Raw genomic sequence first — 11575 nt, forward strand, 5'->3', positions numbered from 1 at the left:
GGGAAAGATGAATGCAGCAATGTACTGGGAGATCCTTGATGAAAACCTGCTCCAGAGCACTCTGGACCTCAGACTGGGGCGAAGGTTCACCCTTCAACAGGACAACGACCCTAAGCACACAGCCACGATAACAAAGGAGTGGCTTCGGGACAAGTCTGTGAATGTCCTTGAGTGGCCCAGCCAGAGCCCAGACTTGAACCGGATTGAATATCTCTGGAGAGATCTGAAAATGGCTGTGCACCGATGCTCCCCATCCAAGCTGATGGAGCTTGAGACGATCTGCAAAGATGAATGGGAGAAACTGCCCAAAGATAGGTGTGCCAAGCGTGTAGCATCATACTCAAGAAGACTTGAGGCTGTAATTGCTGCCAAAGGTGCTTCAACAACGTATTGATCATCAGATCCTCCTTCGCACTCTCCAAGAACTTGGAGTTTCAGGCTCTGCACTTTCCCTCCTCACCTCATACCTCAAAGACCGCACCTACAGGGTAACTTGGAGAGGGTCCGAGTCCGACCCTTGTCAATTAACTACAGGGGTCCCTCAGGGCTCTGTTCTTGGTCCCCTCCTCTTCTCTTTGTACACAAACTCGCTCGGATCAGTCATTAGCCCGCATGGTTTTTCATACCACTGCTACGCTGACGACACCCAATTCATTTTGTCCTTTCCCCGCTCAGAGACCCAGGTCGTCGCACGCATCTCTGCTTGTCTAGCGGACATCTCTCAGTGGATGTCTGCTCACCACCTCAAGCTCAACCTTGACAAGACTGAACTGCTTTTCCTTCCGGGAAAAGATTGTCCCACTCTTGACCTAACAATCAACATCGGCACCTCTACTGTTTCCCCGACTCAGACTGCAAGGAATCTGGGTGTGACCCTAACAACCTGTCCTTCACTGCAAACATCGCTGCTACAACCCGCTGCTGCAGATACAACCCGCTGCTGCAGATACACGCTTTATAACATCAGGAGGATACGTCCCCACCTGACCCAGAAAGCGACACAACTTCTGGTCCAGGCTCGTCATCTCACGCCTAGACTACTGCAACTCCCTCCTGGCTGGTCTACCTGCTTGTGCCATCCGACCTCTGCAGCTCATCCAGAATGCAACGGCTCGTCTGGTCTTCAACCTTCCAAAATGTTCCCACACCACGCCGCTCCTCCGCTCACTTCACTGGCTTCCAGTAACTGCTAGAATCCACTTCAAGACACTGGTACTTGCGTACCATGCTGTGAATGGATCTGGCCCTACCTACATCCAGGACATGGTTAAACCATACACCCCAGCACGTGCACTCTGCTCTGCATCAGCCAAACGGCTCGCTGCACCCGCACTGCGAGGGGGACCCAAGTTCCCATCAGCAAAAACACGTCGGTTTGCTATCCTGGCTCCAAAATGGTGGAATGAGCTCCCCATTGACATCAGGACAGCAGAAAGCTTACACATCTTCCGGCGCAGACTGAAAACTCATCTCTTTCGACTCCACTTCGAGCAATAAAATTACTAACAAAGAATTACTAACAAAGCACTTATATACTAACAAAGGACTGGCTTATCTAAAGCCAGTTGAGTAGCACTTGAAATGTTTTGGCTCTATGAAACCTGATGTGATTCTGTTTTCTTCAAGTTTGTATCTTCTTGGTCGAAAGCACTTATTGTAAGTCACTTTGGATAAAAGCGTCAGCTAAATGCAATGTAATGTAATGTAATGTATTGAGTAAAGGGTGTGAATACTTATGCACATGTGATATTTGAGTGTTTTATTTTTAATTCATTTGCAAAAATTATTTTAAAACTTTTTTCACTTTGTCATTATGGGGTATGACATTATGGGGTGTGTAGAATGTTGAGAAAACAAATGAATTTAATCCAAATTGAAATAAGGCTGTAACATACAAAAATGTGGAAAAAGTGAAGGGGTATGAATACTTTCCGGATGCACTGTATATAAAATATAATAGCAGTTATTTATAACGGCAGTTATTATTTAACAGACTATTAGCAGTTGAGTAAAATAGTGGAATTAATAAGCATTTGCTTCCTCCTGCTCCTTTTCGGACACTTTATTTTTGTTATATAAATATTGTTGAATGTATCAATATAGTTTGACAATTTATATTTAAAAAAAAAGATTCTAGCAATTCGGTATTCTGTTTAACATTTGTTTCTGTCTTTTGATTTTTTTTAATCTGTTCGAAATAAAGATGGAAAATGAAAATGAAAAATACTAGAGTGTACACATTTGATCTATTTTCCTAAATAACATTTAGCAGAAGGTATGATCACTATACAGGAAGTCATGAATAACTCAGTGACATTTCCACTGAAAACATCATCATTATTCCAAATGAACTGAACAAACAAACAAACAAACAAACAAACAAACAAACAAACAAACAAACAAACAGGAGTTACCCCTGAATGAGTTCTTGATACCTGAGGTATTTGTCATTACAAATGTATGTCAGTGGCATATTAGCACTTATTGACTTAAAGGTGGGGTAGGTAAGTTTGAGAAACCGGCTCGAGTGCGCTGGAATTTGAAAATTTGAAAATACACACGAACGCGCACATGCAGGGCTGGCCCTAGACATTTTGGTGCCCTAGGCGAGATTATGATTTGGTGCCCCCCCCCCCCCTCCAAGCAATACACAATAGAATATATAAAGAATAAATAAAAAATCTCTACAAAAGACCAATACACTACAAAAACTGAAACGTATTGACATGTTGGTTATAAACATAAAGAAGGTTTCAAATGTATTCATTATTGTATGAACATGTTTTAATTGGGGGGTGGACGTCACATCCTCTAGGGTGGTCCGGGGGTATGCCCCCCCGGAAAGATTTTAACATTTTAAAGTAAAATGCTTCAATCTGGTGCACTTTGAGCAGAATTACTAGAGACTAGATCTAGGGGGTATAACTCTAAAACACCCATATGAAAAAGATCGGTTTACATTTTAATAACCAAATAAGTATGTGAACATAACCAACAACCTACCATAGCCAATAACAAATAAATGTAACGTATTTTATTTTTGTTGTTCATTCATATCTTATTTTACTTAGTTAACATTTATTTATTCATGCATTTTTTTCAATATCTCCAGTTTTAAACGATATTTTTGGTTACTGTCCTATAGTATACATTGGAATGATTTCAAACCTGTTGTTATTTATCCTAATAATTATAAAGGTGTGCCTTGGAAATATTTGTTTACATAAATTGTGACCAAACCGTTTGAGACCCACTGAGATAACTTAGGCTAAAGTGAACTATCTAAACACTCAGAGTCCTTTACCTCACTGAGCTGTAGTTAACAGCCTCAATCCAACAACAATCCGCGGTACCGATGCGCGCCCTCTCTCTCTCTCTCTCTCGCTCGCTCGGAGGCTCGCTCGCACTTTGGCTGTGAGCTGCGGGCGCCTGATAAGTCAACATCCCCCACTTTCATCACTTACAGCGCCCATCGTACAGGGCAAATGCAAAATGTGGCCGCCCGGCCCAGGTTGCAAAGGGTGTTTACTTTATTCAATTATTAATGTAAATGTATTATATCAAGGGCAGAAAATGGGGCAGAATACAAATTTAAAAAGAAAAACATTTAAAAAAAAAAAGAATTCTCCCAGCGCAGCGCCCCTCCAGATCTGGCGCCCTAGGCGACCGCCTAGTTTGCCAGTGCCAAGGCCCGGCCCTGCGCACATGACCAATGAGGGCACGACATAAGTTTGTGCACAGATGGAAGGCTGACAGGCAGGTAGGCCATCCAGTTATTTTAGCCGGGCCAGCTAAAATGATTGGTCGTGCTTTTTACAGTACTACGGCTTCCACAGATGACATTTTTTTAAGGATTTTTTGTCTAAGCACTTAAGATATTCATTGCTATCGGGATGTTAAGAGCATTCCATGGAATATAACAAAAAGTGTATCTCCAGCCGGTTTCTCAAGCTTTAAAGGGCCCATGTCATGGCCATTTCCACTGATCATAATTCCATTGTTGAGGTATACTAAAATAGATTTATACTGTGCAATTTTCCAAACTCACATTGGTTTCGCATACAGCATCTCTGTAAAGTATGTGTATTCAGCAGTATTCACTCTCTCCACTAAACGGCTCGTTGGAGCTCTTGCCCCCCCCTCCCTGTGAGCCTAGTGTGCTCCGATTGGTCAGCTCGGCCACTCTGTTCTGATTAGTCAACCACCAGAGAGGCTCCGCCCATGTCTAACTGCTTTTTTCGGCTCGCTCTCAGCGGAACAACAGTCTTATAATGGCCTCGGTACAGCCGTATATTTTATACGCTAACTAACCGAACTGTACCTACAACTGTTGTTATAGAAGAGTAAGTTATTTTTACCTGTAATAAACTACTACTGTTTGATGAGAAATCAAATCATGGTTTGCTATATATGAATGATATGTTATAGGAGCAAATAATTCAGGGAAGAAAGGATAGGCCTACTAAGTATTTCCATCAAACTTTATTTTTAGAAATGTACAAAATGAACATGCGTAAATATACATATATACACTGTATATCATCCATTCCTCCCCTTATAGGCGTTTTCGGCATCTTGCCTATCGCAGCTTTGTAAGCGGCTGCCGGGGCTTTTTAGGACGAGGCATCAGAGTGGGTCATCCCGTGTGTGTGTTGTCCGCCAGATACGCCAGGAGTTTCCTGATCTGGCTGGACGAAATCAAATGCAAATCACAAAATATTAGAGAAACTTAGTTGTTTTAGATTCGTTAGTAGTAGTTGTGGTAGGAGTGTGTATCTATCTAATCTATCTATCTAATCAACACAGTTTGTTTTCCCGAGCAAACTAATGTCTAGCTCCGTTTTTTAGCTCGGTAGCATACACGCTAGGAGCGCCAGCTATAATGTAATTACGTTTCGCGACTGACCGTACGGTAAATCACCCAGAGTATACTGTCTATGAGTATTTCGTGTGTGAATGCAGACATTCTCCTGCTATGAGATACATGTATGTAAGGCCATCTGCTGATATTAGAGTTGATATATGGAAACGCTAGCAACTTAGTTAGCACAGTTAGCACTGTGTCAATGGCTTAGCAGTCCGACACACGTTTACACATTTAAACAGTCGTGGTAGATACCTTGTTTGGGAGACATTCCTAACGAAATGAAGTGCCAATCACAAAATATTATTGAAACTTAGTTGTTTGATGTTCGTCAGTTTGCCAGCTGGATTACAATGCTAATCTACGTTTGCTAGTTGTTCAGTGTAATATGCAACACAGTCTCACGGCATTTCGTGTTATAGTCACGAAATTAATCTATTGATTCGTGTTCACCAACACGATTTCGCCATTTTTTTCGTGTCACACAGAACGATTTTAAAAGCAATGTAAATAATAACAAATTAGAAGGAAAAAGACATTAAAAAAAATACAGATTTAAGTATTCTGACACAGAACGATTTTAGAAGCAATGTATTTATATTGGTAGTATGTTTCGTGCCTGCACCAAATAATAACAAATTAGAAGGAAAAAAAGATGACATAAAATACAGATTTCAGTATTCTGAGGCTCTGAGCCATTTCTTTTCCTCACTGACGGCAAAAAAACTCAGACATTATACAATTTAAAATAAAAGGGATAGGGTTAGGCTTAGGGTAAGATATTGAGTAAGAACATGTTTTTATGAACCACACAGCTTCTGGTCTTCCAAGACCCGACCGGACAAAAAGACGTGTTGCAGGCACGAAACATACTACCAATAGAAATACATTGCATTTAAAATCGTTCTGTGTGACACGAAAAAAAGGTGAAAATCGTGTTGGTGAACACGAATCAATAGATTAAATTAATTTCGTGACTAATAACACGAAATGCCGTGAGACTGGGTTGTAATATGCTATACTATACTATGAACAACAGATAGTGGTTCATATTAGGCTATCAAGAACATGTTTACAATTGCAATCTTATATAGTCTGCTACATTCATTGTAGCTGGCATAAAAACAATGTTTTCCCGAGCAAACTCATGTCTAGCTCTTAGTAGCCTTGTTGTTTAGCTCGGTAGCATACACGCTAGGAACGCCAGCTATAATGTAATTACGTTTCGCGACTGACCGTACGGTAAATCACCCAGAGTATACTGTCTATGAGTATTTCGTGTGTGAATGCAGACATTCTCCTGCTATGAGATACATGTATGTAAGGCCATCTGCTGATATTGGAGTTGATATATGGAAACGCTAGCAACTTAGTTAGCAGTTAGCACTGTGTCAATGGCTTAGCAGTCCGAAACACGTTTACACATTTAAACAGTCGTGGTAGATACCTTGTTTGATAAATACACAAATAACAATGCAAACTTACAGGTTGTGTATCCGAATCTTCCCCTGCTCCAAACGGTCCAAACAAACTAGGAATAGCATCGTCCTTCAGTTTCAAATGCTGTGCCTCAAACTGGGCAATGTTTTGGAAGCTTTCCTCTGTGAAATGCCACGCACACAGTAACGTTCTTCGAACCGAAAGGAACAGTGTTAAACAGACATTTCAACCACTGACTTCGTCGTGGTTCTTCCGTCGGTAGGACAAACAGCTCAGATTTCTCCTCACATTTCAGGAAACAGGTCCTTGGCATTGGCATGACTGGATCGATTGTGAACTGAACCAGAGCCTCCAACAGTAAATGTTAGGCTGGCAGAGGGTGCGGCCAGCGCCGCTGGGTGTGGCCATAGCTCTTCCGGATTGGTCCATTTTGTTCCGGGTACCGCATGACATCATGCCGTACCCGGAACTAAATGGAAGACTCAAATGGGCAGTGACGTATCTCCAACGAGGCGTTTTGGGGAGGTATTTTTTGTGTTAGAGTTTTACTCGCTACAGGGTGTACTTTGAGGGTTTTGACTCTGCACACCGTTTACATGCATAAAAACCTTCATAACACACAAGGGGATGGGTAATAACCGGAAAAGCATGACATGGGCCCTTTAATGTGCTGATGTGCTCTTTATTGTGAGGAGGACTGAGATTTACAACACCCCACAAACACAACACATGGTTCCTATAGTCGGATTTATCCATATAAATCATCTAAAGGTACTATCTCAGGCTTTACTGCCAAATAACAATAATTATATCAATTATAATTATATCAATTTGAATGGTGTTGAAAAATGTATCGTATTGGAAACATTTTATGACTCAGAAATGAACATCAGTAGCTTTGTAATGCTGTGTGCTGGCTGTGAACTTTAACTGTTAAATACACTATTGTGTTTTGTTTGTCATTTATATGCTCATTTTATTTTTTAAATCTTAATCATCAGAGTGAAACTAACTAAATAAATACTTGCTGATGTAGAAGGACTTTAGTTTTTATTGCTGACATACAATCTGGTTAAAGTGGATGAGATGCTTCCACTAGAGGGCATACATGTAAGGCAAGGCAGGCAAGGCAAGGCAAGGCAGGCAAGGCAAGTTTATTTATACAGCACCTTTCAACACAAGGCAATTCAAAGTGCTTTACAAAAATGGAAGACATTAAGAAAATGGCAATGTACTTCCCTACTCATTGGAGTCCCCTTCTCCACCATCTAATGTTATCTAATGTTATTTTGGATAGCCACCAACACAAATCAGTGCCTCCATGTCACATGAAACCATGTCAAGCAAATCAATCACACCAACCAGCATTAGTTTGTTTTAACACCTATTTATTACCACCATAATGAGACATTTGGAAAATACAAAGATCAGCTTATTTATATTTTTGAAAATCTCCAGGAATAAGAAAAATATAAAAGAAAACAAATATGAGGTTATATTGTGTATCACAAATTTTGAGAAAGGGACAGATTATATGTTCAGATCTACAGAGACAAAGACCATAACCATGCAGAGTGAAATGTTCACTATAATGTCAATTCATACTGCGAGTGTGAAGCTGTGTGGAGAGAGATGGAGAGAATGTGAGACTGATTTAGAGAGCGTTGAGGAGAGGAGACGGGGGGCAGCGCCCCCCTGTGGCTGCCATCAGAATCGTTGCATTGGAGAACAGAGGAGCCCTTACTGATATTATTACGCAAATCAGATCAGGGTAAAAAAACAACTGAAAACCATGTGGAATACATTTGTTTTTCCCCCCCATAATTTGATGATTTTGGAAGTGGTACGAAAAGAGATGCTTATCCATGATTTAAATGCGTAAAAAAAATAGACACCATATCCACAACGATAATCAATATTCTTAAGCAACCAAAATATTTCTGTTTGTTGAGCACAAGAGGTTTACAGATCAGAGCTACACATACACACAAACACATGGTGAGGGGGGGGCGCTAGAAAAGGTACAGCTGCAGAGCGAGGGGGCGCTGGGGTGTGGAGGGACGGACTGGGCAGGGGAACAGGTGTTATGGGGGGCAGGTGGGCCTCAGGGCTAGCTTTAATAGCACCCTGCTGTGGAAGTTGCAGCTCCCCTTAAGCAGACTAGCCCCTCGGCCCCACCCCTCTGCATCGGCTCTGTTTGCCACACTAACCACACCCCCTGGCCCCCACTCTGGAAGAATCCAGTGGAGCTGAAGGGTGGGCTCCCCAAAGTCAGTGTATGTGTGCACATGTGCGTCTGATCTGACAAACCTTTAACATGCACTAAAAAGGTACCCTGAAAACATTTGGTGAAGACAAAAAAAGAGACCAGACTTCAACAAATTTCTATCTGTTCATAATCAGGATTACACCAAAGTCTACTGAGAAGAAGGGAAGGTAGGGAAGGTGGGGGAGGGGGGGGAGTGGGATAAAGGAGTGAGGGTAGGAACAGGTAGAGAAGAACAGACGAGAGGGGGGCCGTCTAGGCGCGCTCCCCACGGATGCGGCGTGCCAGCTGGATGTCTTTGGGCATGATGGTGACCCTCTTGGCGTGGATGGCGCACAGGTTGGTGTCCTCGAACAGACCCACCAGGTACGCCTCACTGGCCTCCTGCAGGGGGAGGGGTCACACATGTTAGCAAAAGAAGTCTGCACTTTTAAAAATAGTATTTCATGCTTATTTTAGCTTTATCAATATATTTTCAATCAATCAATCAATGTTTATTCATATAGCACAATATCACACATTTTACATTTGTCTGAGGGGACTTTACAGTTTGTACAGAATATGAATACGACACCCTCTGTCCAAGACCCTCACATCGGACAAGGAAAAACTTCAAAAGATAACCCACAGTTAATGGGAAAAAAAAAGAAAAAACCTCAGAGAGCAACAGAGGAGGGATCCCTCTCCCAGGACGGACAGACGTGCAATAGATGTCGTGTGTAAATTAAAAATATATCACATTTACAACATAGATTTTGTGCACACACACACCTGCAGGGCTCCGATGGCGGCGCTCTGGAAACGCAGGTCAGTCTTGAAGTCCTGAGCGATCTCCCTCACCAGGCGCTGGAAGGGCAGCTTGCGGATCAGCAGCTCAGTGGACTTCTGGTACCTACGAATCTCTCTCAGAGCCACGGTACCGGGCCTGAAACACACAACACAGCTCAGGTTAATTCAACCTCCTACATGCTACATGGGTTCCATCTACTGAAAAAATAATGCCTCTATGTGACACTTAGTTCTGTCACTGTGATCAGTATATTTAACCTGCTGGGGAACAGGAGCAAAACAAAAATAAGAATTTAAGATTTTCCAGTTAAAATGTATGTTATACATACATTTATAATAAACAAACAACCTCAGCATCCATCTTACAAAAATGATATCTATTTGGAGGGAAAGGTGTTACCTGTAACGATGGGGCTTCTTGACCCCACCGGTGGAGGGGGCGCTCTTGCGGGCAGCCTTGGTGGCCAGCTGCTTACGAGGAGCCTTTCCTCCAGTGGATTTACGAGCAGTCTGCTTGGTACGAGCCATTTCTTCTGAGTATCACCTGAGCACAATATCAAAAATATAAAGTCATGCCCTGCAATGATCATCCTTGAGTTCATACTGGCATTGTCGTGCTTAAGAGCACCGTTTTTGGAAAAAAATTCGTTTATTGTTTAACACAGTGTTTATTCATACATTTCTACTGAGTTCATTTGGGGTTTAAAGGTAGGGTAGGTAAGTTTGAGAAACCGGCTCGAGATCGCTAGAATTTGAAATAACACAACCGGAGAAAATCTGCCACTTCCTTATAGAGCCCCTCCTCCAACACACACGAACGCGCACATGACCAATGAGGGCACGAGATAAGTTTGTGCCCCGATGTAAGGCTGACAGGCAGGTAGGCCATCCAGTTATTTTAGCCGGGCCGGCTAAAATGATTGGTCGTACTTTTTACAGTACTACGGCTTCCACAGATGACTTTTTTTATGGATTTTTTGTCAAAGCACTTAAGATATTCATTGCTATCGGGATGTTAAGAGCATTCCATGGAATATAACAAAAAGTGTATCTCGAGCCGGTTTCTCAAACTTACCTACCCTACCTTTAAATAAGTGTTACCATAGGGTCTGTGAATTTTGTTTTCTTCTAAACCAAAAGTCTGAATCATCAAATCTATAACTTAATAATCACAAGCAAAACATTTAGCCTAATTGTGATAGCCCTAAAACAAAAAAAGGCAGTAATAGATAAGACAATTCAAATACATAACTAAATACTGAATAAATCATAATTCTGTGTTAAAAAGTGAGTGTCAGCCACGTTTTAAATGTAGAATTTAAAGAATGGTATTTCCTGTTTATTATTGGCACCGTATTTTTACCCAATTATCTTCATATGTATCACCTTATTTATTACGTTTGTTTGTAGTCCAAACTCGAGCCAAACACATGTAATTAACGCCCCCCGAAGCCTGGGAAAACTTTCCCCTGGTTTCGGTTTTGTGTTCAGCTTCTCTTCCCACATCCACGGTGTTCACAGACACACCGAGCCAATCCGGGCCCTGTGGCTCCCCATCGCACCAATCACAGTCATAATTCTGAAATGCACCAACCCGTGTTTTCGGTGTCACATTTCAGCACCAATGGTGTTCCTAATGCGGAGTTTAGGGGCGGGATTTGCAGGTTTAGCCCCGCCTCATTCCGCAAGATTATGGCCGCAGACCGAAATTAAGCTACCAGTATTCAGGCTATGACTGTGACGTAAACTTTGATATTTTTCCTTAAATGCATACAACATGTAAACAAAAGAATACCAACAAAACGTGGAGGACAAGTGTAGCTATCAAACAAGCGCCAAGGCGTGTGAAGCGGTGCTATATTAAAGCGGAACAGCGAGGTAGAAAGGGCACATATGAAAGTGGAGCAGCTCTCTCGGTAGGGGAAGTACTGAGCCGTGTTTCTCCTGCCTGGACCTCGAGCAGCTGCCTTTTCTTTCCAAAACAGCGTCGAAATAACACGCTATTTCAGAACAAAAACAACTTTATTCTACTAATTTGCTATGTTAAACTATACATAGTATTATATGATTTTTAAAGTATGACCGAAATGTGACTTACCAAGTGTGATTTTAGCGCTTTTTCTTCGCAACGATAGAAGTGAGTTGTGACTGTCTGGCAGCTTCAGATATTTACTATCTCTCACACAATGGAAGCGGAGCAAAATGGCGGCCGTGTC

At 41.9% G+C, this 11575-nt stretch overlaps 1 protein-coding gene across 1 annotated transcript; it reads right to left on the reverse strand.

Annotated features, from left to right (window-relative positions):
* Nucleotides 1–7675: 7675 nt before the first annotated feature.
* On the reverse strand, nucleotides 7676–11575 carry h3f3c (H3 histone, family 3C). The gene is made up of 4 exons (XM_034113387.1): nucleotides 11458–11575; nucleotides 9760–9903; nucleotides 9342–9495; nucleotides 7676–8954 (listed from the first exon to the last, which is right to left on the reverse strand). Exons 2-4 carry the CDS (start codon nucleotides 9885–9887, stop codon nucleotides 8826–8828), a joined length of 411 nt encoding a protein of 136 aa, XP_033969278.1. The 5' UTR covers nucleotides 9888–9903; nucleotides 11458–11575; the 3' UTR covers nucleotides 7676–8825.

Source organism: Trematomus bernacchii, unplaced genomic scaffold (genome assembly GCF_902827165.1).
Source record: "Trematomus bernacchii unplaced genomic scaffold, fTreBer1.1, whole genome shotgun sequence".
NCBI lineage: Eukaryota > Metazoa > Chordata > Actinopteri > Perciformes > Nototheniidae > Trematomus > Trematomus bernacchii.

Coding starts and splice junctions, on each gene's coding strand:
- h3f3c (XM_034113387.1), bottom strand. CDS start 9,887: ATGGCTCGTACCAAGCAGACTGCTCGTAAATCCACTGGAGGAAAGGCT. Junction 9,496..9,759: donor AAGAAGCCCCATCGTTACAG/GTAACACCTTTC, acceptor TGTGTGTTTCAG/GCCCGGTACCGTGGCTCTGA. Junction 8,955..9,341: donor CCGCCATCGGAGCCCTGCAG/GTGTGTGTGTGC, acceptor CTCCCCCTGCAG/GAGGCCAGTGAGGCGTACCT.